The sequence below is a fragment of the Chlamydomonas reinhardtii genome, chromosome 9, assembly GCF_000002595.2.
Source record: "Chlamydomonas reinhardtii strain CC-503 cw92 mt+ chromosome 9, whole genome shotgun sequence".
Taxonomy (NCBI): Eukaryota; Viridiplantae; Chlorophyta; class Chlorophyceae; order Chlamydomonadales; family Chlamydomonadaceae; genus Chlamydomonas; species Chlamydomonas reinhardtii.
Window position 1 is genome coordinate 7,604,776 of NC_057012.1, and position 26,306 is coordinate 7,631,081.

Here is a 26,306-nt window from a genome sequence, read left to right on the forward strand (position 1 = left end):
TGCCGGCTATGTGATGCCGTTTCCCTACACATCTAGCCTATTTCCCGCCTCGCATTCCGCATCCAATTTCCACGCTCAAGCCGGGGGCTGGGGCCAGGGGTGCAAAGGGGACTATCGGACTGACACGGTTTCTCGGCACGGCAAGTGTCAGTCAGTGGGGATCTGCGACCACGTCTGTGGTCTCAGTGATTCACCATTGCGATATTCACAATGTTACCGATGACTTAGTTGGTAGCCATGTTGCCCGATTAGCGAAGTTCGAAGCAGTCTAGACTCCAACGGGCTGTATCAGCTCCAGGCCCCGTGTATGCAGAGCTTCTATTTTCATTTTAGAGGGTACGCTGAGCTAGACCGAGCTCTCTACGCTGAGAGCTACGGACTCTCTACGCTGAGCTTTACGCATCAATATGTTGGAAACACTTTCAGGACGCAGCTTGTGACAATGTCGGCAAGAAACAGAGCTCGCTGGAGGCATTTCTTCGGACTACTGGTGAGCCGGGGGAGTGAGATTCGCTGGCCGACTCTGGTTGAACCTGTCCTGCGCGCGCCCGTCTCCAAAGCGACAGCCCCGTGCGCCGTGCCCGTGCGCCCCGTGTGCCCCCCCCATTACCCCGGTTGAGTAACCACGTTCTTACGTTACTGCAGGCCGCTTTGTGCCTTACCAATGTCGTGCTGCATGCCAGCGGCGCGTACGGCCAAACGGCTGGGTTGGCCCTCGACCGCAACGGGTCTTCACAGGTCCGTCGTCACTAGTTTCCCCGGGCCCCCGTCGCTTACTTCTGCAACACTACCGCTTCAAATGGCGCATAACGCACACGGCATGTACTGCCGTGTAGGGGCGTCTGAGCCGAGAGCGAAAGTTTGCCCTTACGCAAACGACACCCGCGGCTGTGCGTTGCACTGCGGCCAAGGGCAAATGGTGTGAGGACTTCCTGTTGCAAGAGGTAAATGCGTGATCGAACTTAATTCCTTCAGTGTCGGCGGAATGCATCGTGGCCTGAAGACTGAGTGTCGGGGGTACCACGTCAGCAATGCCTGTATTCCGTTGGCATACCGTAGTCGTGCGTCCTGCATGGACGGCGGCTGTTTACCGTACCCAATCCATGTCGCCACGCATACTATGAACTGTTTTCACCAAAAAAAAGCCGTAATACCACGCACTGAAGGGGGGGTGCGTGGTTGCGCAAGAATACCCGGATTGGGCGTGCCGTGTCGCGAAAATCGCCAAATCGCCAACTGTTACGCTGGGGCTGGGGCTGGATGGGGCGGGTGGCGGTGGCGGTTACAGTGCGCATGGCATGAAAGACAGTGTGCAGTTAAACCACTGCGTTGGCTAGCGACACACGCCCCTCGTACGGTACACACACACGCACTTTCACGGCTGCGTGGTTCTGTAAAGTTGCCGCACCGTAGAGTGCGTGGTGCGAATATTTGACGGTTGAGGGGTGAGTGGTCGGAAAACAATTGTTTTTTCAGGGGTGGTGATAAACGTACGGTATGGGGGCTTGGGTATGACTGTATATGTCCACCTTGCACTAAAGTTATTCCTACTGTTCCGCTCAAGCTGCCCATCACCTGGCGCCAACCGCATGTTGCTTGTGCACTGTTCGCATGCACGGACCCCTTCGCGTGTTCAGGAGGTGCTGTGGAAGCCTGCTCCTCGCGGCTCCAAGGAGTGCCCCGACAACTGCAACAACGTGGGGCGCTGCAACTACGACACCGGCTACTGCGACTGCGCGGCGGGGTGGACGGGCGTGGGCTGCAAGACGCCCCAGAAGCGGCCGTGCACCAGTACCTGGAGGTGGGCAGGAAACAAGCAGCGGCACGCGGGCCTAAACGTGTTCTCTCCACCATACGTAGCGGCGCGTCGCGGTCGTCACCGTGGCCGTGCGCGCCTGACCTGCTTTGCTGCTGTCCGCCTGTGTGCAGGGAGCCAGAGGACCCTAGCAAGATCCCCACCAGCCACATAGGTGTGCGTCGCCGCGTGAGCAATCGCAGGCACTTGTTGGTGGCTGGGGACGGGCGCGGCGGCCATTGTTTTGGGGCGGGGGTTGCAAAGGACACGCGTTAGGCACCCGCACCATTGGAGGTGCATATGTTCAAGCTCTTGCTCCCTCCTGGGCTTGGGCATGATGGACAATGTGATTGGTCGACCAATTGGACGTCCACTCCGTTCTCCATGAACGGCTTACCCCCCCCCCCTTAACACCTCTGCCTGTGCTCCGCTAGTTCAGCTTGGTTTGGTTTAGTTTGGGCTAGTATTCACAGCCCCCCTGTACCCCCCTGTTTTCATCCCGTTGACGCAATGGTCCTCTTCATTCAACATGGAGCAGGTCCCGACAAGCGAGACCTCAATTGGACGGTGTGGTCCAACATCCACAGCCGATGCGGCGGCATTTGTGACGACGACCTCGCCATCTGCTACTGTGACGGCCAGGGCCCCAACCAGTTCGGTCGCATCCCCGCGCCCCCGGGCTCGCCACCCGGAACCCCGCCCATTCGTGTGGGCAGGCCGCTGGTCACCGAGTACATGGCGCCAAACGAGGTGGGTTGGTGTGTGAGCTGTCGACAAGCCAGCTGTGGCACAGTAGCCGTACCTCGCTCCACTTGACTGACTCTCCCTGGAACCTGCTGGGGCCGTGCAGACGTGGGACGGCAAGTGGGCGTTCGGCAGGCAGCCGTACTCCAATGTGTACGGCCCGCAAGGATACTGCAACGTCAGCAAGCCGGTGTGGGCGGCGGTGTGCAGCATGGACGCGCTGGCCGGGCCCACGTGAGTGGCTCATGCGCCACAGGGGCGCCGAGGCTGGAGGCCAAACGGCAGAAGGCCATCACCCCCGCATCGCTGGACGTGTGCTCAACCCCTGCTGCATTGCTCCCACGTGTGTGCCGCGCAGCTGTGACGAGCCGCTGGAGTCGTTCTGCCCTGGCGCCTGCAGCGGGCATGGCCGCTGCTACCTGGGCTACTGCTAGTAAGTGCGCCAGCAGGGTCATGGCCTGGGCCGCAGGATGGAAGGTGCAAACAAAAGCGTGAGCACGGTGTGCACCCTACCTCGGTTGTGCACCCCTCAGCTGCGACGAGGGCTACTACGGCCACGACTGTGCGCGGCGCAAGGCTGGACTGCCGCTTCTGCCAAGCAGCATCCCCACCACGCCCTGGCTGGCGTCCGTGGTGCGCGAGCCGCCGGCAGCGCAGGAGCCGCCGCCGGTGCCCACCCGCAAGCGGCCGCTCGTGTACGTGTACGACCTGGAGCCCTTCTACCAGGCCCGCATCCTGCAGTACAGGTGGGCGGCTGGTGCAGGGCTGGCTTGTGTGGTTGGTGGGGGCCTGCTGGGCGCGATGCGGCTGGCCTGGTTGCCTGCCTTCCACTCCTGTGGCTACCTGCATTCTACTCCTGTGGCTGCCTGCCCGCGTGCGCCGGTGGCTGCAGGGTGTCGCCGCCCTGGTGTGTGCACCGGCAGCACCTGTACCCGGGCAACACCACCAGGTGGACGGACGAGTGGGTGTACGCAGTCGACACCCTGCTGCACGAGAGCTTCCTGATCAGCGAGCACCGCACCTTTGACCCGGAAGAGGTGCGACATGGATGGAACTTACAACGCTGGTACCCATGAAGCCAGAACCCAAAATGTGTAACTGGTTGACGCGTCTCATGCGCTGCACTGGGCTGGCACCATGACAGGCTGACTACTTCTACGTTCCCCACCAAGCCACGTGTCTTCCGTTTCCCATTGGTGTGTATTGCAGTAATGATTCCATGCAATGCTTTAGATGGGCTGCCCGGGCAACTGTCATGAGCTTGTCATCTGACCCCGCGGGTGTGACCTACTGCCGTCCAGGCCGTTGGGCGGATTTCCCATGGTTTGGCGGCACTGGAGGTAAGTGCAGCTGCGCAGGCACCATGGCGGGCGAGGGGTTGCACCTGCTCTTGACATCTCGGACCGAATGGCTGGGCTTGGGCATACAACCAACCCCGGGCACCAACTTCTGAACTGAGGGTCTGCTTTCTTCAACCTGTTCCCCACGATACCAACACCACCGCTCACTTCTGCAAGCAGGCGCACGGCCTCGCCAGATGATCAATTTCATCCGGGAGGTGCACACCTGGATCGACACCAACTACCCCTTCTGGAAGCGGCGCCAGGGCCGGGACCATATTTGGACGTGGACGCACGATGAGGGGGCCTGCTGGGCTCCCACGGTCCTCAACAACTCGGTTTGGCTGACGCAGTGAGTGACAAGCCACCTGTCGTGCCCAGCAGCCCCATCTGTAGCAGCGCAAGGAGTGTTCTGTCTGCACGATACCGGTAGCAAGAGGAAACCCCCGCAAAGGGAGCCCGCTGTTTACAGGGTTGACTGACCTGAAGCCGTCCTTTAAAACCTTTTTGTCGCAGCTGGGGGCGCATGGAGCTCAACCACAAGTAAGTCCTAACAGCGCGCCTCTGCAGTCGGGCCATCCATTATGCCGCCTGCTCCTCGGCCTCATGGCCGCCCACACGGCCTTGCACTGCCCGCGCACCCCGTAGGTCTCACGGCCTTCCCGAGGACAACTACAACAAGGAGTTCAAGTCCGTCAACCAGCCTGAGGGGTACCTGGTCCACATCCAGGGCCATCCCTGCTACAACCCCCAAAAAGTGCGTGTTATCGGGAAAGTAGGACGAGTGCGCGCGGCTAATCGTGCGCGCGTGTGTGTGCAGGGGTAAGGGGGCTGGGGAGATGGCGGCATACCACAGGAAATCTGAGGCCCGTGCTTACCCGGACTTGTCGCGTGCACGCTGGGAGCAAAGTTCATCATCGCTGACGCGCAAGATTCCAACCTCTCTTGCGCAGGACCTGGTCATTCCCTCCTTCAAGCGGCCCGAGCACTACCACAAAAGCGGCCTGGTTGGAAACCCGACACGCGAACGAGGTGGGTGCTGCTCGTTAAGTGCTAGGCAGCCACAGGCCAGGGAGACGTAAACCTGACCATGCTTCCTGCCCATGCCTGCTTTGCAGATGTGTCCTTCTACTTCAAGGGAGGTGAGCACTCTGTGCAAGCAAGTAACATCTCTTGCTGTTCCTGCCGCACGTCGACCACCGGTGGCTGTTGTCTTGGCACCTACTAAGCGTTGCCATGTTGCCACACTGCAGATGTGGGCAAGGGCAGGTTTCCGCCGTATAGCCGGGGCGTACGGCAAGGGGTGAGTGCCGCCAACGAACGTGGATGGTGTGTGCTGGATGCCAGGTGCTGTTTTGGCATTCCGTTGCTGCAATGCTTTACCCACTCACCCCGGCTGGGCCACACACCACCACAGATCTACAAGCTAGCAAAGGAGGGCGACTGGGCCACCAAGCACAAGTTCCTGATCGGGGGCCGCAGCGACGTGCCGGGCGACTACAGCGACATGCTCAGCCGCGCCATATTCTGCCTCGTGGCGGCAGGTGAGCTGAATTAAAAAAATGTTCACTACGTCGACCTGTGTGTAGCTCTCGTGTTTGTGTGGGGCTCTCGGGTTGGTTCAAGCCAGCGGGTTTGTGCAGCCTTCAAAATAACGCAGCCGTAAGCAGCCCCGGTTGGTTTCTGGCCGACACCAGCAGTCGGCGCAAACGCGCCGTAGTGGATTGGGTGCTGGAGTGCTGCGAGACCGCGACCGCTGGGACTCTATAGCCGCGCGCAAGGCCGTGGCGGAGATGGCACAGTTGGAGTGGCCTACCGTATTAAGCTTGCAGCACATACCGGCCCAGCCAGTCGGCAGCCTACGTGAAAGCGCTGCATGAGGAGACAAGAAAGGTAGTTTCCCCTCGCAAGGGAAAAGTGGGCTGAGGAGTGCATTGCGTTTGTTGCCCGTGTGCAGGTGACGGCTGGTCGGGGCGCATGGAGGACGCCATGCTTCACGGTTGCATCCCCGTCATCATCATTGACGAAGTTCACGTCGTTTTCGAGTCCCTTCTAGTGCGTTGGACTTGTGCTTCCCGCGCGGGCTTGTGGACTCGTCGTATGGATGGCTGATTGCGAATTTCACTCTTCATGTGCCGCTGTGGGGTTCCCAACTGCGTATTTGCCCTTGCGCCTCGCTGCATGTACGGCCGTACAGGACGTGGATACTTTCTCCATCCGCATCGCACAAAAGGATGTACCACGTATTCTGGAGATCCTGCAAGCCGTTCCCGAGCGCAAAATTCGTTCCATGCAGGCGCACCTGGGGCACGTGTGGCACAGGTACGTCTGGGTGGTCCAACTTCAGGAGAGCCAGCTTCGCTACCATGTCATGTACATTTCCCTACCCAACCTGATACAGGTTCCGCTACACCTCCTTGCCTGGTCTTGCGAATGAGCTTGTTCGCGTGACGGAGGCGAACAAAAAGGCGCTGGGACCCGGCGCGGCTACCGCAAACGCCACATTGCCTTCACGCGTGCCCCTGCCGCGCGCGTTCAAGGGCGATCCAAGCGTGGATGATGCATTTGGGACCATCCTGCAGTGGCTGTATTCAAGGATCCCTTACACCCGGTGAATAGGCGGTCGTTGAAATGATGTGGAGGCGCGCGGGGGGGAGGAGAGCGGCGGAGGGTAGGAGGCTGGGCGGTAGCGCACACAGCGTGCATCGGACTAGGGTTCTTCTTTTCCAAGACACATCGCGGTGTGGCAACTGTTCCATTCATGAATTGTTGATGCATTGTACCAATTCCGACGCGAACGCGCCCAAACGGAAAGGACGAGGCCATTTTGCATCCCAAACAGCGGTGCTACTCATTAAGTACAAACGAGAAATAGACCTTTGCGGTCGAGCCAGGTGGTGCAGGGACGCAATTCAAGAAAAATGGCTTTTCGGCTCTCTGCTTCTACAATGTTTCTGCTGGCGCTGGGCTTGCTGGCCCTGGGCTCTGCCAGAGCTGCCCGACTGAATGCTTTGAAAGACGTCTCACAGCCACAAGGCGGGGTGCCGGCGCATAAGCAAATTGCCGCGCGCCTTGAGGCTCTCCGCGCGAGGTCAGCTTGCTCGTGTGTAACGGTGTCTGTCTGGTGATGCGTCATGGAATGACGGGTCTGGGGTGATCTGGTGAACGTGCAACACTGAGTTTGTTTGGTCCTGCGGCCTACCCTCTTCGGCCGTTCCGCAGGCCGGACGAGTACAGCGAGGCGGCCCTGGACGACCTGGTGCCGCACCTACCGGGGTGGGGGTCAGTGGACGACTTCAACCTGTTCGCGGGGTGAGCAACTGGGCCAACCAGAGCTGCACTTCGACGGGGGTGTATTCCGGTGATTATGGGCACGAACCCACGTCTGCTTTTTGATACCCGTCGTTCTGCGCATGCCAGCAGCGCATAGGAATGACTGCATCAGAATTGCAGCGAAAACTAGTAGCCGCGGCCCTGCCCCTCCTGCCATATAGGTATGTGACGGTGGACGAGGAGGCGGGCCGGGCGCTGTTCTACGTGCTGGCGGAGGCCGTGGACGAGCCGCCCGCAGCGGCAGGACGAGCAGGCCGCGAGGGAGCCGGGGCCGCCACAAAGCCTCTGCTGCTGTGGCTGAACGGGTGCGGACTTGTGTCTGTTGATTGAGGCCATGGGCGATCTGGTGCACAGGGGAATGGCCGGCGCTGGGTGATGGGTTGTGCGGACCGCTGCGCGCAAATGGTTGCGATCACTCACCTGAAGACGTGCTGCACATGGGATAGCTGGCCTTGCTGAAGTTATGGACCGCGCCTGTTCCCTTCTCTTCACAGCGGCCCCGGCTGCTCCTCTCTGGGCGGCGGCTTTATGACGGAGCTGGGGCCGTTCTACCCGCAGCCGGGCGGCCGCAGCCTTGAGGCCAACCCACACGCCTGGAACGCCTTCGCCTCCGTGCTGTGGATCGAGAGCCCCGCGTTTGTGGGCTTCTCCTACTCCAACAGCTCCGCAGACGCCATTGTGGGCGATGCGCGCACGGCGGCCGACTCGCGCCAATTCCTGTTGGGCTTCCTGGAGCGCTTCCCTAGGTTCCGTGACACGCCCTTCTACATCTCGGGTAGGTGTGGCGCTGCACGCCCCCGCCGCCGTACGTGGGTACAAGGACGTACACTACCCAGCGGGGACTTGGCACTTTAATCAGCAGTAGCACGCGCGTGCTTAGGTGGAGGGCAGCGCTGTCTACACTCATGTCCACGCGTGGTTCTCAATCTCGACTGGCGCGGCCCCAATGGGATGTGCGCAGTGCAGCCACCAAGGGCGTGCGCGCCCCCACCCGCCTTACCGTTTTCGCGCTGTCGCCTTCCCTCCAGGCGAGAGCTACGCGGGCCACTACGTTCCCAACCTGGCCGCCGACATTGTGGACGGCAACAAGGCGGCCGCCGCCACTGGCGAGCCGCGCATCAACCTGCAGGGCTTCCTGGTGGGCAACCCCTGGACCGACGCCGCCATAGACAACCTGGGTGCGTGCGTGCGGCAGCGGCTGATACCTGGCACCCGGTGCTAGTGGCAACAATTGCTGGTAGCGGCCGCGGCCACCCGCGCCGCTGCTCCGCCTTTCTCCGCCTGACCGGCTTCCAGTTTTGCCGGCCCGGTGCCACCGTTTCATAAACCCCTCCTCCCCAGGCGCGGTGGACTATTGGTGGTCTCACGCGCTGGTGAGCGACCAGACGGCACAGGGCATCCGCGCCAACTGCAACTTCACGCGCATTGGTGAGCGGCATCCTAGCACTACTGCTGCAGCACGGGCACGTGATGGCAAGAGATGGTAAATGATGGCTGACTCCCTGTGCAGTATTGTCAGGAGCCAGAGCGGTCGTGGGTTGACATTTGGCAACGCCGGCACTCCTTCACAGGGCCCCTGGACCCGCACCCGGCGCACGCCAACGCGGAGACGCGCGACGAACTGTGCGACGACTTCTGTAACAAGTGGGTATGTGAGGCTGTGCCGGCAGGATACGGAGCCGAGCACACTGCGGGTTAACGGGTGAAATGCATCAGTGGGGATATGTAAAGCGTGACGCCCATAAATGAGCGCAGTGTCTAGCTCTGTGGTGAAGTGCTGACAAGAGGCACACTGTGCACAGGGCATTTGACGAGCTGGGCAACATCAACATCTACGAGATCTATGCCGACATGTGCACCGAGCCCCGGGGTCTGAGGCGCCAGGTGGGGCCCAGGGCTTGTAATGTGCAAAGCCAGTACGCACATTGCGCTTCTGCAGCTTCTGCAGGCAGTGGACTAGTCAACTTCTGTGAGAGCATCAGGCACCACGGCAGAGGGTGCACAGTCAATGCCTGTATGTAAGTTGCATGCCCGTGCACGACCCGGCCCGACACTGCAGGTCGAGGCGCTGAGCTGGGCGCTGGGCGGCGGCGAGCAGGAGCAGCACCAGCAGGAGGAGGGTGGCGCCCGTCGCCGCCTGGCCAATGCTGCCGCCCTGTCTGCTACTGCCGCGACTGCTGCACTCAGGAATGGCGGCAGCGCCGCTAGTAACATGCACACCGCCATCCACATTGCCGGAACGTCTAAGCCGCTCTCATACCGCGCGGCGCGGCGGAGATGGCAGCAGCAACAGCAGCAGCAGGCGGCTGAAGCCGCAGTAAGTGCGGGGCCGCTGGGGGCCAGTGGCGACGGCGCGGACCCGGGCTACGACCCGTGCGTGGACGACGAGGCGGAGGCCTACCTCAACCTTCCCGAGGTAGGAGCGGGGGAGAGGGTTTTGTAGCGCAGTGCCAAGAGTCAAACAATATCTCTCAATATCTATGGGCGCGCAGACGGACTTGCCTTGCGTCTGAGGTTTCGCGGCTGTCACTGCAACTGTAACTGTGTGCGCAATTTGTTTGTACGCGCGAGGTCTGCCTGAGCCATCTCGGCATCATTCTTGGCCCTTCTGCACTGCCGCGCGTTCTGCTTTCACTCGGTGGTTCACAGGTCCAGGCGGCGCTTCACGCCAACCAGACCGTGAAGCTGCCGTGGCGGTGGACGGACTGCACGCGCTCCATCGTGTACAGCCGCGAGGACCTGCTGGCCTCCATGCTGCCCACCTACCAGAAGCTGCTCACGGTGGGTGCAGAGTGGCGCAGGGGCTCAGACCGACTGAAGTTTTGGCGGCTAGCGATGGGCCCGAGTACAAAACATACATGCCTGTAAAGGGATACCATTGCCCGTGTCAGAAGGACGGAAGGTCCGCCCCTGCCCCACCGCCGCTCGTCCTGCTACCGTGTGTATCTTGTCATTCTGAAGCCGGGCCGTGCGCTGTGTACACCGACGCACACACGTGCAGGCTGGCCTGCGCATGTTGGTGTTCAGCGGCGACGTGGACGGCATTGTGCCGGTGGTGGGCACACGGCGCTGGGTGGCGTCACTGCGGCTCAAGGTGCGGCTGAGGGGGGGAGGGCGGGATGAGGGAGGTGGGTACGCCGCCACGGTTCCGTGCGCTGTAACGGGGCACACATGGGTGCATTCGTGCGCCACCTCGTCGGCCCCATGCTACCCTTCTGATGCATGTCACGCTCGCCTTCGCCTCGCAGGAGAAGTCCCCGTGGCGGCCGTGGACGGCGGGGGGTCAGGTGGGCGGCTATGTGGTGGAGTACGCGCAGGGCCTCACCTTCGCCACGGTGCGCGGCGCTGGGCACATGGTGCCCTACGTGCAGCCGGCGCGCGCAGCCAAGCTGGCCCGGAGCTTTCTGGAGGGGAAGCCCCTGTGAGGATATTAAAGTGCATCAAAGGACAACTGGTGCTGGCGTGTAGTGCACAAGTGTGGGCACGGCGTGATACAGTCCATGTTTCAAGAGCCCCCATCCTTGGCGCTACGCTCTGCCGATGAACCGGGCGGTTACCGACAACAACAGGGAAGCTGGACCCCTTTGTTGCATGGGCATGGGCATGGGCATGGGCACGGGCATGGGCACGTGGCCTTGCTAAGGCAGAAGTCGCAATGGCATGGGTTCAGAGGTGTTCTGTGGACTGCGACGGCTCGAACCTGCAACGGCTTGCTCGCTATAATTCCAGAGACACCAGCTTAGTTTTTTGCTTCGCGAGTTAAAAGTTTTGCAGTGGAGATGCCAACCGAGAAAGTAGGTCGACGAGTTGCGAGTGATAGCCGCGCGGGACCTGTAATTTTGACCAAACACATAACGCATCATCGATTGCTCAGGTTGGAGTGCTTATCGTCGGAGCAGGCCCAACGGGTCTGGGTGCTGCGACGCGCTTGGCACAGCATTGCCACCAAGACTGGCTTCTTATAGATGCAGTAAGCTTGGACCATTTCACTGCCGGGAGATAACGTGGAGACCAAGAGCGCGTTTCCGATCAACGACTGTTGCAGAGCGTTTCCAACGTTGCTATACGGGCCCTGTTAAGAGTCAAAGCTATATGACAGCCATATTCACGTTGTTCAGCAGCAAACGCCACGAAGTGCAGTCTGCCCCACCCACCAACCGCCTGTCCATGCCCCCCCCCCCCCCCCCCCCCGCCCCGGATCGTAGTTCTGACTATGGCTGGCACCACCCACACAAACAGGCGCCCGAAGCAGGCGGCCTGGCGTGCACGGATGTGACGCCTGAGGGCTTCCTTTTCGACATGGGAGGCCATGTGATCTTCAGCCACTGGGAGTACTTTGACCAGCTGCTGGACACGGCCTTGGGTGGTGGCCCCGATGCTTGGAACACGCTGCAGCGCGTGTCGTACGTGTGGATGCGTGACCGGTGGGTGGCCTACCCCTTCCAGAACAACATCAGCGCGCTGCCTAAGGAGGACCAGGTAGGTGTGCAAAGACTGCTGCGGAGGTAGCCGGGCAATTACGGCGGTCATGCACACTATCAGTGCATGACACCCCTGCACTGTTTCCGTGTGCCGCAGATCAAGTGCTTGACGGGGCTGGTGGAGGCCAAGGTGTCGAACACGGTGGCCCAGGGCCGCCCCAAGAACTTCGACGAATGGATCCTGCGCGTGATGGGTCCCGGCATCGCCGACCTGTTCATGCGGCCCTACAACTTCAAGGTGCGATGATGCGCACGGGCCGCCTCCAGGTTTGACCTGAGGTGCTTACCGGCAGTCTGCCCGGGGACTGCAAAGCTCTAACACGTGCGTGCATGTGCAGGTGTGGGCCATCCCCACCAACCTGATGCAATGCAACTGGCTGGGCGAGCGCGTGGCCACCGTGGACGTGGACCGCGCCATTGCCAACGTCATCAACAACAAGGAGGACGCCGGCTGGGGCCCCAATGCCGTGTTCCGCTTCCCCACCTCGGGCGGCACTGGCGCGATCTGGAAGGGTGTTGCTAAGCTGCTGCCGGCCGAGCGGCAGGCAAGTGGCTTACGCTGTGTGCCAGGGCCAGCAGTGGTTGCATCTCGCTTGTCTGGGCCAGCGAGAGGGCGTCCTTACGGTACCTCGAGGCTACCCACAGCCGTACGTATCCAGGCACTGCTGTGCTGCTGGGTCCCGTGTCATGGTGTCTGACTGCAGTCCGGCTTCCCGCCCACCCGCCCGTGTCTCTTTGACGTCCGCATGCAGCGCTATGGCCAGAAGGTGGTGTCCATTGACAAGGACGCCAAGACCGTGACCCTGGACAGCGGCCACGTGTACCAGTACGACTCCCTGGTGTCTACCCTGCCCCTGGACATCACCCTGTCCTGGCTGGGCAAGGAGGAGTGGGCCAAGGGCCTGCAGCACAGCTCGTCGCACATCATCGGCTTCGGCATCCGCGGCGAGTGCCCGCATGGCACCAAGTGCTGGCTGTACTTCCCCGAGAGCAACTGCCCCTTTTACCGGTGCGTTGTCTGCGGGCCCTAGTCAGCTTGAGATTGCAACTATGAACTTGCCGCACGTTTCTACGACAGCGCTGACGGTATACCCTGCATCCGCTTGCAGTTGCACGGTGTTCTCCAACTACGCCAAGCTCAATTGCCCCGCGGACGACGCCAAGCTGCCCACCCTGTGCAAGGGTGACGGCAGCGACCCGGAGAGCGGCGAGGCCAAGGCCGGCCCCTACTGGTCGCTGATGTTCGAGGTCAGCGAGTCCAATTACAAGCCCATCAACCAGGAGCAGGTCAAGCTGGGCGGCGCCGCCGGCACCTGGTGAGCGTAGTAGGGCCTGACGATGGTGTCCACATCAACACTCTGGTAACAGGGAGGGTTGCCCCACCTGCCCACCTGCCCCAACGCACACCCCAATAATCAGTCCTGTTCCTCATGGTGTCCTCATCCATACCTCTGGGACCGTGTCTCTGCCAGCAGCGTTCCTCCAGCCTTCCTCCCCTCTACCTCCCACCCGTCTCTCCGGCCTTCCTTCCCGGTGCCTCCCACCCGTCCCAAGCTAATCATGCTGTACCTCCGGGCGGTGTTGCAGGTCGGACGTCGTGCGCGACACGCTGGTCGGCGCCATCAACACGCAGCTGATGCAGGCGGGCGACGAGGTGGTGTCCATCTACCACCGCCGCATCGAGCACGGCTACCCCACGCCCTCGCTGGGCCGTGACGAGGTGCTGGACAAGGCGCTGCCCTGGCTGCAGCAGCACAACATCTGGAGCCGCGGCCGCTTCGGCAGCTACAAGGTGGGAAATGGGTGCCGTATGTTGGCCGCATGCGTGAAGCCCCTTTCATGTGCGGGCAGCAAGGGCAGCCGGGAAGATAGAGGCGTTAGCTTAGTTGGGAAAACGTGCGTGTTACCCTGCTGTCACGGCATACTGCCTGCTCTGTACCGTGTGTTTGTGTAAGCGTATGTGTGTGCGCGTGTGTGTATGTATGTACGTGTGTGTGTGTGTATGTGTGTGTGTGTGTGTGTGTGTGTGTGTGTGTGTGTGTGTGTGTGTGTGTGTTAAAAACGAAACGACAGCCCGCCCAGACGACGCCGGAGTTACTTACCGATACCTACCAAATTTACCGAGCGTTGCGTGGTTGCCGTCACCCAGGTAGTCATACCTACCCGCGATAAGCCTGTAACCCCACGGGCGACCATTCGGCCTGTCCCCGCGATGCACCTGTATGCGTCCATGCTCCGCACCCTAAACAACGCGCGCTCCGCGCGCTAAACAGCGTTTACCCAGCACGGCTAATTCCCGAATTCCCGCCCGCTGGTCGTAGTCGACCTCACCTATAAGCGTGGGAATGGAAAGGCATTGGGCGGCAGCACAGAAGTGTCACGGACATGTGAAATGGCAGCGGTGGAAGAGGGCGGCGTGCAGCAAGCAAGCTATCTAATGTCCTAATAACACGCATCCCAAAGCCCGCCCTCTAACTATGCCCGTGAAAGGGAACGAGTCTGGGGTCGCGCGGCTGCAAATAGCGCCCGACTGCATGGGGCGTATGGTGGGCGGCAGTTGCAGAGACGCTGGGCCTGGCTGACGCAGCTGGCAGAAAAGGGCGTGTGCCCGTCACCCCCGAACCCGTGCATAACCCGTATCCCGCATGTGCGCGCATGTGTCAGACACAGGCTGGTGTGTGTGCGTGTGACGCCATGGGCTGGCGGGAGCTGGCCTCCCGCTCCCCACTCCATGGCGGCACCGAGGCTAGGCATGCTCGCGGCCGCAGTGGCCGCGTCGGTGATTGGGGCAGGCTTGGGGTGCGGGATAGGCAGGGTGGCAGACCACGGCGTTACAGCGGTGCGCGCAACGGCGACCACACGAGACCCCAGCCCAAGGCGCAGCGACAAGGCCCACGCTCCCGGACACACGCCCACCAACGAGCAAACCCTCACAAACCGCAGACCACAGGAGACACCCCCACAGACCGGCGGGAGCCCTAAATGAGCCGCCCCCGACACCCGGATCGGCTACGGCACCCGCCCAACAGCCAGGACCGCACACCCACACACCCCACCAGCCCGGGCCGCGCGAAGGCTCACACCGACAGAACCACAAGCAAGTACAACAAACCCCCCACACACGTGCACTCAGACAACCCAAACACCCCCCTAATAGTGCGGTGCCTGGGCTGGACGTCCAGAGGTCCGCAGATCGGCAGGGGGCGCCGAGGCGTGGCGGGCTCCACGGGAGCGGTCACGGTCGCATGATGGCGCCAGTGTGTGTGTGTGTGTGTGTGTGTGTGTGTGTGTGTGTGTGTGTGTGTGTGTGTGTGTGTGTGTGTGTGTGTGTGTGTGTCTGTTAAAAAACGAAACGACAGCCCGCCCAGACGACGCCGGAGTTACTTACTGATACCTACCAATTTACCGAGCGTCGCGTGGTTGCCGTCACCCAGGTAGTCATACTTACCCGCGATAAGCCTGTAACCCCACGGGCGACCATATGTGTGTGTGTGTGTGTGTGTGTGTGTGTGTGTGTGTATGTGTGTGTGTAAAAGCACAAGGAAAACATAGCGCGAAGACAGTGTGTGTGTCTTTGGGAAGAGAAACAGAACGAGTGCGCGCCCATGTTTTGGTTAAATGTATCGCCGAACCGGTACCTAAAGCCCCGTCCAACTGCCCCCTGTGTGTGTTGCGACAGTACGAGGTGGCCAACCAGGACCACAGCCTGATGCTGGGCGTGGAGTGCGTGGACAACATCCTGTACGGCACCAAGGAGCTCACGTTAGCGTTCCCCGACATTGTGAACGCCAAGAAGAACGCCGAGCTGCTGTACACGAAGAAGTGATGAGGAGGCGCGGCACGACCGAGAAGGCATGGCGTGCGCGTGCAGGGTCTGAGGCGCGCAACGCTGTGCATGTATGTGGACCTGTTCTGAGCTAGCTCGCGTCAAAGCTGCTCTGCATGTCTGCAATCAGTATGCTGTCAACAACCACGCATAGAAACGTGGTACATGCGTAACGTGGTGCGAATGGATGGAGGCTAGTTGGCTCAGACGAGGTCCAGGCATGTGTGGTGGGGCCATGTGGCCTGGTCGCAACTGGGAATTGGGGGCGGTTGCCGGCCGTTGCCAATCACATGGGGCGAGTTGGCCACCCCGCACCCCTGGGTTGTGCGTTACGGTAGTTGTGCGATGGGACAGTGGTAAGGCAGGTTGGCAAGTCCCGTAGGGTGCAGCTGTGCGTTACGGTAGTTGCGGTTAACGGCGGCGTGTTGTGGTCCAAGCTGTTACCCTTCAGGTGGTACAGATCGTCGGTGGTATGTCAGGTGATAGGTGGTATCGTAAGCGGTAGGTGGTAATGTGAGGCGCACAAACACCTGAATCTTCCCCTAGTGACAGAGCCATGGCAAGAAAGAGCCGCGCGCGGGTATGAACAGAGCAGAATGCTGCTGGCCCGCGGCGGGGGGCCCACACCCCGCACTCCACTTCAAGCGCACGTTGTGGGCTTTCCTTTCATGTTATTTGGTGTAAGTACGGCCAGTGCGCGCACACGGCCAAGGACAGACGGCCCAGGCTCTGGTAAAAGCCGATTGATTGGGACCGTGTTGGCCGCCAAATGTCTAGCCGGGCTGGTGAACTTGTATCGCTGTGTGTTGCTCTTCGGCTCTGGAGCCTCTACCCCGCAAGCCTGTCCCAAACCTGCAGCGCCGGAAGGTGCGTATGCCAGTCATGATCAGACAACAAATAGAGTGTAAGTGTGCAACACAGCAGTGTACAGCAGTGCGCGCCACTCAGTCTCGCGGCGGTCGCGGCGGCCGCGGCCGCAGGCGCCCCGCAACCCAACGGCCGCGGCCGTCCTCACGGCTCCCGTCACCCGACCTACCCGTCATCGCGGCGCAGCCGCCGCCCGGCACCCGCGTCCGCACCGGCGCTGCTGCCGCACAAGGGACGTCCGTCTTCGCCTCACCCGCCAGCGCACTGGGCAAGGTTCAAAAAGGTAAATAGCCGTGGCACCGGCGCTGCCCGAGCCGCTGCCGGCGGCGGCTGTGGTGCCTGCGCTTCCGCCGCCGCCGCCGCCGCTTCCACCGCCGGCGCCGCTGCTTCCCCCGGCGCCACCGCTTCCACTGCCGCCGCCGCTTCCGGCGCCACCGCTGCTCCCGACGGCGCCACCACTTCCAACGCCTCCTGGTGATGCCGGCAGGCTCGGCGCCATGCTGGTGGATCCGTGGGCGGCGTGTCCCTCCGGAGGCCGACGGCCTCGATGAGGCCCCTGCCGCCAAGCGCGCGGACACCCGCGCCGTTCGGGCCACGGGCAAGGGGCCTGCGGGCTGGCTACCTGCTGCCACCGGCTGGGCGCGCGGCGGCAGTCGCCTTCGGTGGCTGGAGGGGCTGACGGCGCTGCTGGGCGGGCGAGCAGCTCTCTGCAGCCATGGCTACAGGAGGCCCGCTTGGTGGTGGTGCGTGGTGGCGAGCCCGGCGGTGGCACTTGGGCGGCTGAGGTGGGCTCGGGCCCTGGTGTGGATGGTGGCGAGGGCGACTACGGGACCGTCCTGTCCGCAGCGGAAGTCACGGCCCTGCTGGCTGACCGTGATGAGGCCCCCAGCCCTGGCGTCACCTTTGAGGCGGTCCTGCAGCAGGCGCTTTGGGATGCAAGTGATCAGTACGCGGTGTGCTGTCGTGGCTCTGGGCGCGCTCTGATACTGAGGTCCCTCCGTGGTGACTTCTGTGCCTGGGAGCGGGAATGGGTGGTGGACTGTTGCCCCGTGAGTGGCCCTCCCACAGTGTGCCCACGGGGCCTGGTGCCGCAGCTGCTAGAGGTCGCGACGCGCGCGGACGCGGAGTTGTTGCAGGCGCTCTGGGTGCGGCCCCTCTAGTAGTCTGCTGACTCGGTTTGGCGGCGTGTTGGTGCGTGGTGTGCCTGCGTTGGGCCCTGCGCCGGCGGTGCTTCCCGTGCGGTAGACGGTCTGCTTTGGTGTGGAGTCCGTGCGCGCGGCCGCTTGGTACGGTGCGCGGGTGTGGCGGCCCGGCAGCAGCTGCCTGTGTTCCCTGGCTAGGACCCGGTTTGCGGTGTGTTGTTGCGGGTGTGCCTGCGCTCTGCTGTGTGCGCACCTGCGTGCGGAGGTTCCCGTGCTCGCGGTGGTTAGGGCTTGGTTGCTGGGTTTTTTTTGCCCTTTCTTGCCTTCTTCCTGCTCTGTCCTTTTGCGTCTGTATCTTGCTCTGTTCTGTGAGTGCGGTGTTGCTTCGCCTGTTGTTGGTGGCCACTACTGCGGTGGCCCTGATGGACTGCGGTGGACCAAGGTGGACACTGTAGCCACGCACACTGTGGACGCTCATCCTGCACAAGTCCCGGCCTATTCGCCCCCTCCACGCACCTGTTCTAAATGCCGCCACTGCGGAAACACCGCGCCATCGCTCACGCCAATCAACTAACGATCACCATGCTCCAGGACCTGCCCCGCACGCAAAGGTCGACGCCCCACATGCAACCACAAGGTCTCGGGAAGCGCCCCACATGCAGGCATAGGGGCCAAACGCAGCACCACGAGGATTGAATCTGCATGTTATGCAGTAGTATGTTCATACAGAGCGTGGGAGGGCTAATTTGCCCATCCTGACGTCGACATGTCGGCACACGTCCCCACATTCGATGCAACTAGGCGAGGCTCTCAAGCGCTAGTGCGCATGAATCCATGTTTGGCAAGGCTGCCATACATCACATGGAAAGAGAGTTAAACACGGGGTGGGCTGGGTCACGATGGTGTGACTGAAGTCTCAGCAGAACAGGACCGCCTATGGCACAGCGTGATGGCGCTCGTCAAGACGAGTCGATTGGCACCCCATTTGTATCTGGTTAAGGGTCTTTGAGCCCTAAACAACAAGGTTTTGTCCCTAAGGGGTTCGGTCGCCCCCTTGAATAATGGGGGTCCCGAGGGATTCCGGGGCATGGTGTCCGGCACTTCGTTTCCTACCCCCGCCATGTTCACATCAAGTAAATCAATTGCACGAACATTCAGCGCGTGGAGGGGATGCGTGAGTGCAGCCAGGCCAGGATTGTGTGCCATGCATCATTCAGCACGGGGAAGCGCCGGTACGCCCGCTGCGGGTGCCCCAACGGCCCCAGCCACTCGCCATCAGGTTGTCCCTGCCACGCCAACCCCGTGCCATTCTGCCCCTGCACCTTATCTAAGCCAAGCCAGGCCGGCGCGGGTAGCACGCCGCCACGTGTGAGCCGCCGCACTGTGTCCAGCGTGTGCCGTGTGTCGACCTCCACGGCGTTTACTGGCAGCAGGTTCCTCACGTGGCGGCGCAACACACGGTTGGCAGCGTACGTGGCGCCCAAGGTGTCTTGCATCATCGGTCCCGTAGCGTAGGCAAACCTGTTGGCGTCAACATGGCAAGAGTAGCTTGTCAGGAGTGGTGCCGCATGAATGAAGGAGAGCAGGGCGCCGGTGGGCCGACAGCGGGACAGCAGCCTCCTGGCGAAACAAGAGATTCGGTTGCTTGCGGCAACGCTGTGCGCACCTGTGCCACACCATGGCGATCTTGCGCTGCATCAGCTCAATCTGGGCCGGCGAGATGGACTTGAGGAACTGTGGGTAGGGCGGAGCGATGGTGGGGAGAGCATGCGCAGTCGGTGAGTGGAGCCAGCTTGTCAGCATGCCTCGGCTCCAGGACAACGCACACTCTCTAGTAAGGTACCTGCGGCAACTGCTCGTTCACGGCGCTCTCGGCGATGCGGATGGAGAAGGCACTCCAGTCGATAATGCTTTCAAACACTGCGTGCACGCCGTCCATGATCTGCGGTGTAGCAGGCAGGCACGCCACACGTGTGCGGTAATAAGTCTTGTGGCCAGTGCGTGATGGCAGATGACATGGGCTGGCGGCACAGCTTCAATACTTTACGCTGCACCCCCACCTCTCTACGACGTTGCCATAGCCGTACGTGTCAGTTCAAACCCCCTCCCCATTTACAAAGATCATGTGCTGGGTGCACCCATGGGAGGGGGCGCCCGGCATCAGGGGCGACCTCTGGCCGATGTGGCTGCTCTGCCTCACACGCTCAAGACTCACAATCAGTGGGATGCAGCCGTGCAGCACGGCGTCCTCGCCTCTCCCGCTGTAGCCGTCTCCCGGGGCGACCACGCAGAAGATGGACCGGGCCAGGTGCTCCGAGTAGGTGCCGGGGATCTGCATGTGCAGGCAAGAAGGCAGTACAAACACCTCACCCCGTACTGGGCTGCAGCTCCTGTGCAGTAGTCGTGACAAGCTGGAATTGAGAGTGCCCGCACCACGCACCATGCATTACGGTATTCCTTGAACATGCATACCCGTGCCTGAACCGCCCGCACTTACCATGAACTGTTCGCCCACGAATATGCGGTGCTCCTCCGCCCAGTCGTGCATGTATGCCAGCCTGGGGCGTGGGTGGGTTAGGTGGGTATGGCAGAGCATGAAAGTATGGCTGCCCACTGGATACGCCCAGCATGGGCCCTGGCTGTCGTGCACTTTCAGTACCGCCCGTCTGCGCCGCTTACGGCATCAAGGCCAACAGCCACAGCCACTCACTTGGCCAGCCGCTGGCGGATGCCGCGGCTATACCAGTGCGCCCGGTACGGCCCGGTGTCTCCACGCAAGTACAGCAGGATGTCGCGTTGCAGCGGCGGTGCGCCCAGTAGCGGCGAGTGGGCGTAATGACCGGGTGGCTGTGTCATTGTTATCAATGCGTTCGGAGGGCCACAAGCATATGGTTAGCATTCTTTCTACAGAGTCTAGGTGGGTTGGCCGGGCCAATGCTGACAGGTTGATGGTGCCGCCGACCGCACCACACGCTAACGGGCAACATATGGGTCGGACGGTAACAACCCCTGGATGGTCCGTCGTGCATCGCGCGTTGTTGACACACACACCTTGAAAAGGGGGATTACCAGGTCCTGCGCAGAGGTGTAAAAAAGCAGGCATCACTGAAGCAGAGCACTGCTTGTACCTCGCCCGTCTGTCGTCGTTGGCACCGCACGGCACACCGCCCCCAGCTGCTACATGGCTACCCAAGCCAGCGGCTGACACCCGTGCCGCACCTTGCCGGGTGTGTAGCAGGGGTGTCCGTCGTAGATGTCTCGCCAGTCGCCCTCCACGTGCGGCGGCCAGGCCTGCAGCGGCGCCGAGTAGTTGTCGTAGCCCCAGGCGGTGCCACTCACGTGAATGTCGTCCATGCGGCCCCAGTGCGTCAGGATGATGGAGGTATTGTATATCTCTGTTGCCCGGAACGGGCCGGGCCGGTGCACACACGGTGATCAGCAACACGGAGGGCCAGCCAATGTGGGCTGTGGCAGGCAAAGCGGACCGGGTGGCCGTTACCACTGGACACACACGGCTTGCGATTGCAGGGCCCGAACCGTCGTAAGGCGGCCATGCGACATGAACGTGTAACGCCCATGAGTCGTTGTGGGATTGACCGCACCCATTACCCGACATCACGACTGCGAACATACCTGTGGGTAGCCAGCAAGCGCCCTCATCATGAGCCGTCATCCATATGTGGTCCTTGCCACCGCGCCGGTCCCACCTGCCACGCCCATTGAGCAAACACTCATCCCAGGGTGTAATGCTGCGATGCATATGGTGTGCGATAACCTTGTGTGTCGTGGGAGTCTTTCATGATGTATGGGGACCGCCAGTCCGTACCAGGGGTAGGTTTTCTGGATCCAGCGCTTGGCGTCCCTGTACATGAAGGCGCCCTGGTGGGGCCGCACGATGGCTGCGGGAGGGAATAAGGGCAGCGCCGGGAGAGCAGCGGGACGTATTGGCGGGAAGTGTTACGGGCTTTCATGCGCCGTCAGCCGCTTTACCAGAGCCCATGAAAGCTTCCAAGTTGCCCATCGATAAGCTCGCAAAGTCACACTTGTTGCATAGCATCGCAACACTTCTATGACTCGCTCACCCAGCGGCATGCCGAACCACGGATGGTCCGACCAGCCCAGAACTGGCCTGAGGGCAGGGGCGCCGTGGATGGTTAGCATATAATCGCTTTCAGGTGAGGCACTGAGTGCTTGATAGCTGGACGTGACTGGACACATGGCGGGCGGTGCCTGTATGAACAGACCCCGACTATGTCTCGGAGATGAGTTAGACGCTTGCGGCCTCAGACTAGAGACGTGGCGTGGGCGCAGCCCACTTCTCCCATGCGAGGGGAACCACATTATCTTGTCATATGAGGCACTGAGGTGCCGCCTGCTGCCCTCATATGAGACACCAGCCAAGCACGCGGCGCACCAGAAGTAGCAGGTGACCAGCAGCGGTACGAAGAAGAAGTCGGCCTCCTCGGGGTCATACGTCCTGTGCGCGGGGAGCGAGGCAGCTGATGTACACGTGTGACGTGCGTGCTACCAATCGGCCACTAAACAAACACACACGCACAGCAGCTTGTGCGGAGCTGCGAGCGGCGCGCACCTGTGGCCGCTGGTCATCAGCAGCTCAATAAAGTAGGTCTCAATGCTGTAGCCTGCACACATGAAGCACCAGAGCGAATTGAAAGGCGTGTGGGCGCAGACGATATGACCTTGTCTACAAGCGCACGGCGCCCTGGAAGCAACATCCCCCTAGCTTCCCAGGGGCGCAAGACCGTGTACACCAGCGCACCGTGTGTTACGAAGGTGGAGCTGTTGTCGGCCCTGAACATGCGGTGCAGGCACGACGTCCTGCGGGCCGGCGTGATGCAGGTCCAGGTAGGACAGCCTGGGGTTAGTTGTGAGTGGCAGCGCATGGCGTTGCAGCACAGGGTGGCTGCGTACAGGAAGCACCCGCACATCTCAACCTACGCATGCATACGATGCACGCTACGGTATATACTATGCCGCCGCGCGTCATTCACATGGCGGCATGGTTGCAAGGCACTACAGTTATGCTGCACCCCTGGCTTTGCTGTGTAACCAATGGGGCCACGCATTTCCACGCTATTACGCAATCCTCATTCTGACCCCTCCCCTTCTCTGATGTCTGGCGCTCTTCTTGCGTGACACTTGCGCCGGCTTGGGCAACGCTTTGCGGCCTACCAGTTGTGCCCCGACTTAGTTTTTATTGGGTTTCGGATAGCACGCACGCACACCTGACCAGCCGGTACTGCAGCATCCGTGTGTTAAACAGCGGGTCAAGGTCATACATGTAGATCAGTGGCCGCTTGCGGGTGGGCGCCGGTGGAGGGTCCTGCACCGCAACCAGGGAGGGGGCGGCGAAACGAGCATGGTGGGCGGGCAAGCGGCTCCGGCCCGCTGCAGGAGACGTGCACCGTACGTATGGCAGTAACTAATGGTTTCCGCTCGAGGGCAGCGAGTTGTCGGAAACCAAGGTTTCCGGCGCTCGGAGTGTGCACGGTTGTGGACCCCGAAGGGGCGTGGCGTGTGTGTATGTGTTGTTTGGGGCCCATGCGCGGCATGGGCGGTGGGCCGGTCAAGTAGCGGAGCGCGGTGTCGCGCTCGCTACTTTGCGAATTTCGTTCTGTCAGTACTGATGCTGTCGTCCCTGGCTACACTCTATCTCTGCGTGGCCACACGGCGCTTCGGGCTCGCCCTCCCAACCCCGCACAAAGACCGCAGTTCTCTGCTTGCAGGTACCCTCTCCGGCGGCGGAGCCGCCCTCACAACTTGTAACGCGACGCAATGCATGGAAACCACCGCATTGAGGGCCGCTCGGGGCCCGCAGGTTCCTCCCACTGCTGCCTTACCCGTGCGGCGGCTGGGAATGACACAACACCCTGGTGGTGTTTTGGAAACGCGTCCTCGAACGCGGCTTTAGGTATGGGCGCAGAGGACGCTCTCCGACGTGCGCAGTCCATGCCGTACCAGCCCTCGTGGCACTTGCAGTAGCCGTACAGGCAGTCGCCGTGCCCCGAGCACTGCACGGGGGAAGGGCAGTGTGCATAAATACGAAGCGGCCGCTCTGCTGTACGGGGCGCGTGAGCTGCACAATGAAGAGGGCATCGCACCTGGTTGAGGCAGAAGATGTCGGTTATCACGGAGCAGGTGTAGCCCTCCACTCCATCGACGAGGCAGCCGCATCTGTTGTGTGCACAAGAGGGGCTAGCTGGTTGCAGGCCCAACTTAGGCAATTCCCAGAACCAGCCCGGGGACACCCATCCGGTTCCAGATACACGTTTAGGCGCCTGGTGGCACGGCGGGCGCCTACTAGTACATCTGGGCATTCAAGAATGCGATTGATTTAAGCGGGACTGCGCTGTAATTGGGCTGGTGGCACGCACCACACGAAGGAAACCGTATGCATACGGAATGCAGTGAGCCAGTCATGAGCATCCAGCTCCGCCGCACAAGGCCACACGGCTTCCCTGGCTTGGTTCCAGCACCCTTAGCCGGCGAGCCTGCAACAAACTTACTCGCGTGTGGGGTGGGTCTCGTTGTCACACCAGCCCCCCACCCCGAAAATGAGGTCGGGGTCGGTTGAGCCCCACGTCGCCTTTGCGTTGCCATTCGCCGGGTCCTGAGGGCAAAGACAACGTCCGTTTAGGCAGGGCGTAAAGAACAAGGCATAACATTCGGGCCCTGTGGTTTGCGTGCTAACCGGCCGAAGACTGTCCAGCGTGCCCACGAGGCTCCCCCCTCGGCCCTTTCACTGTGCCCTGCCCTTCCGATTTTTGCCTTGCCCCTTTCCCACATGTCGCGCTCCTGGCCCGACGCTCCCTGCCTGGCGTCGGGGCTGCTTTCCTGGTCGCGAGGTAACTCGTGGGTTTTGCTTGTCGCGTCCGCGTGCCTGTCTTGTGCTGTTGTGCGCGTCACCAAGCCCGGGCGGCGACATTTCTCGCCGGCGCCGCTCGCCCTGCTGCTCCACGACGCCTCCGCCCACATCCCATAAGTATTATCGCTTGCAACTAACACCTCTGCCTGCACTCCGCTCGTTCACGTTGGTTTTGGTTTAGTTTGGGCTGGTATTTGCAACCCCCCCCCCCGCCCAAGGCTGACTGCTCACCCTTGACGGCTTGCAGGTGTCGCCCACCACCCGCCCTATCTTGATGGGCGGCGTGTAAGGCGCCGACCCCTGCGCCGCTGGAACCCTCCCCAGCCGCGTGTCAGGCGGGCAGTAGCACAAGCCGTAATCCTCATCGCAGTAGCCTGTGTCCCGAAGAGTGGGCCATGCGGATCACACACACAGACGTGCGGAGCGCTGTCAGCCGTTGAATGGCGAATGCGGGCATGGGTGACCACGGCGAGCCGACGACACGTGTGACCCACCTGCACACCGTGATGCCGTCCACCCTGGCACCGACCAGTTGCGGTCGCGGCCATCCGGGCCCACATGGCTCTGCCATCAGGGCCAAAGTACTTGCAAGTTAACCAGGAGCGGGATGCGTAGCGCAATGCAGCGCACTTGTTCGAGCTGAGACATCCAGGGGCACTCACCATTGGCACCGTCTGGTTGGCGTCGGAGGGCAGGCGGAACCGGTGGGTGCAGGGCCGCGGGTCGCGCACGCCGCAGTCCGGCCCCTTCCATCCTACACGGAAAGGACGGCATCATTGGGCGTTGGCCCGCGGGTGGATTGTCAGCTGCATGTGCAAGCGCCTGTGGATATTAGGACGTGTCTCTTTTGTGGATGTTTGAGGTCGGCCCACCAGGCACTCCCCCCCTGGTTTCCGCACCCGCTCTTACCCGCCTGGCACATGCATAACCCGAAGTCGTGCTGGCACACGCCGACGCCGTTGCATGCGCCGTACTTGGTGGCGGGGCATTCCTTGTCACCGCGGGGAGCGGGCTTCCAGGGAACCGGCTCCTAGCAGGCCAACAGTGCCACAGCAGCACCGCAAACACGCAAGGCCTTGGGGGTTGCGCTGGGATACTCATGGACAGGGACACTAGCAATCTTATCCATCAGGCCTCTCATCAGTCTCACCGCTTACCGAGTTTGCAAAATCACGGCACCAGCTACCGCGTGCTAGAGCACACACCTTCCGCTTGCAGACATGTCCCTCACAAACTGTAGGCAGCAACAGGTGAAACGTGACTACGTGCAGCGCATCGTCACCGTGATGCGCCCCCCCCCCCCTGGCGACAAGTAGCGGCAGGCTTATCCTTTCCACCCAAGCCCCATCACAAACATCTGTATTGAAGAAGCATCATTTTTAGCTCCTATTCGGCCCCAGTCCTTGCTGCGGTCCCCGCTCTACTGGGTTCACGTCTAAGATGGGTTGTGCCGCCGCCGCGCCTGTTCTACGCGCCCTGGTGTCCCATAAACCAGGAGACCGTATGGGCCGACTAGCACACCTGCTTTGAGGCTTTCTATCATCACAAACTCAAACAGGCCCCCATCGGTGCCCTGAAGCACGCTGGCATTTAAAGCGTGTTGAGGTGCTCCCGTGTGGTACACCTGCGGGGGACAGCGAGTGGGGTGGGCGGCAAGCCGGCGCTGATAGGAAAGCCATAGATTGGTGCCAGCTTATGCACACCTTCTGCTTCTCCTTGACTACTGTTTGCCAGCTCGGGTACTTCTCGAGGTCTTGCATTAATGGGTACTCAATGCGAGCCTCTGACCGATTCCACGCTTCTGACTTGCGAATAACGTAGCATATTATCGATATAACAACCCACGCAAGCCGTTTCCTATGGGTGTTCATATTCGTTTCCACAAGCTCGTC

General features: G+C 61.4%; 4 protein-coding genes across 6 annotated transcripts; 3 read left to right on the plus strand and 1 right to left on the minus strand.

Annotated features, from left to right (window-relative positions):
* Positions 1-62: 62 nt before the first annotated feature.
* CHLRE_09g414750v5 (uncharacterized protein) lies at positions 63-6,614 on the plus strand. The gene is made up of 20 exons (XM_043066354.1): positions 63-490; positions 646-738; positions 837-944; positions 1,638-1,801; positions 1,930-1,970; positions 2,334-2,545; positions 2,646-2,773; positions 2,898-2,972; positions 3,073-3,285; positions 3,432-3,576; positions 4,077-4,231; positions 4,396-4,422; positions 4,528-4,636; positions 4,833-4,911; positions 4,998-5,021; positions 5,133-5,182; positions 5,297-5,423; positions 5,837-5,934; positions 6,077-6,201; positions 6,281-6,614. Exons 1-20 carry the CDS (start codon positions 443-445, stop codon positions 6,492-6,494), a joined length of 2,235 nt encoding a protein of 744 aa, XP_042921650.1. The 5' UTR covers positions 63-442; the 3' UTR covers positions 6,495-6,614.
* A 48-nt stretch (positions 6,615-6,662) lies between these two features.
* On the plus strand, positions 6,663-11,184 carry CHLRE_09g414800v5 (uncharacterized protein). Of its 2 annotated transcripts, none has more exons than XM_043066356.1 (12): positions 6,663-6,970; positions 7,102-7,191; positions 7,374-7,517; positions 7,707-7,987; positions 8,241-8,390; positions 8,554-8,640; positions 8,784-8,856; positions 9,015-9,096; positions 9,272-9,628; positions 9,862-9,993; positions 10,214-10,306; positions 10,461-11,184. In XM_043066356.1, exons 1-12 carry the CDS (start codon positions 6,801-6,803, stop codon positions 10,635-10,637), a joined length of 1,836 nt encoding a protein of 611 aa, XP_042921652.1. In that variant the 5' UTR covers positions 6,663-6,800; the 3' UTR covers positions 10,638-11,184. The 2 variants fall into 2 exon arrangements, with proteins under 2 accessions (XP_042921652.1, XP_042921651.1); XM_043066355.1 differs by having other exon boundaries at positions 10,461-11,034.
* CHLRE_09g414850v5 (uncharacterized protein) lies at positions 11,083-16,439 on the plus strand. Of its 2 annotated transcripts, XM_043066357.1 has the most exons (9): positions 11,083-11,182; positions 11,334-11,355; positions 11,452-11,691; positions 11,791-11,931; positions 12,032-12,238; positions 12,446-12,702; positions 12,803-13,009; positions 13,281-13,485; positions 15,373-16,439. In XM_043066357.1, the coding sequence occupies exons 1-9, from the start codon at positions 11,178-11,180 to the stop codon at positions 15,517-15,519; spliced, it is 1,431 nt and encodes a 476-aa protein (XP_042921653.1). In that variant the 5' UTR covers positions 11,083-11,177; the 3' UTR covers positions 15,520-16,439. The 2 variants fall into 2 exon arrangements, with proteins under 2 accessions (XP_042921653.1, XP_042921654.1); XM_043066358.1 differs by lacking the exon at positions 11,083-11,182 and having other exon boundaries at positions 11,233-11,346.
* A 1,553-nt stretch (positions 16,440-17,992) lies between these two features.
* Positions 17,993-26,232, minus strand: CHLRE_09g414900v5 (uncharacterized protein). Its single transcript, XM_043066359.1, has 25 exons — positions 26,118-26,232; positions 25,936-26,038; positions 25,620-25,648; positions 25,324-25,441; positions 25,077-25,168; positions 24,909-24,978; positions 24,646-24,788; positions 24,056-24,159; positions 23,651-23,723; positions 23,390-23,560; positions 22,775-22,872; positions 22,309-22,367; positions 22,120-22,171; positions 21,943-22,005; positions 21,611-21,657; positions 21,355-21,427; positions 21,162-21,235; positions 20,748-20,923; positions 20,580-20,603; positions 20,239-20,375; positions 20,026-20,086; positions 19,744-19,860; positions 19,372-19,470; positions 19,195-19,262; positions 17,993-19,049 (listed from the first exon to the last, which is right to left on the minus strand). The coding sequence occupies exons 1-25, from the start codon at positions 26,172-26,174 to the stop codon at positions 18,683-18,685; spliced, it is 2,475 nt and encodes an 824-aa protein (XP_042921655.1). The 5' UTR covers positions 26,175-26,232; the 3' UTR covers positions 17,993-18,682.
* Positions 26,233-26,306: the final 74 nt, after the last annotated feature.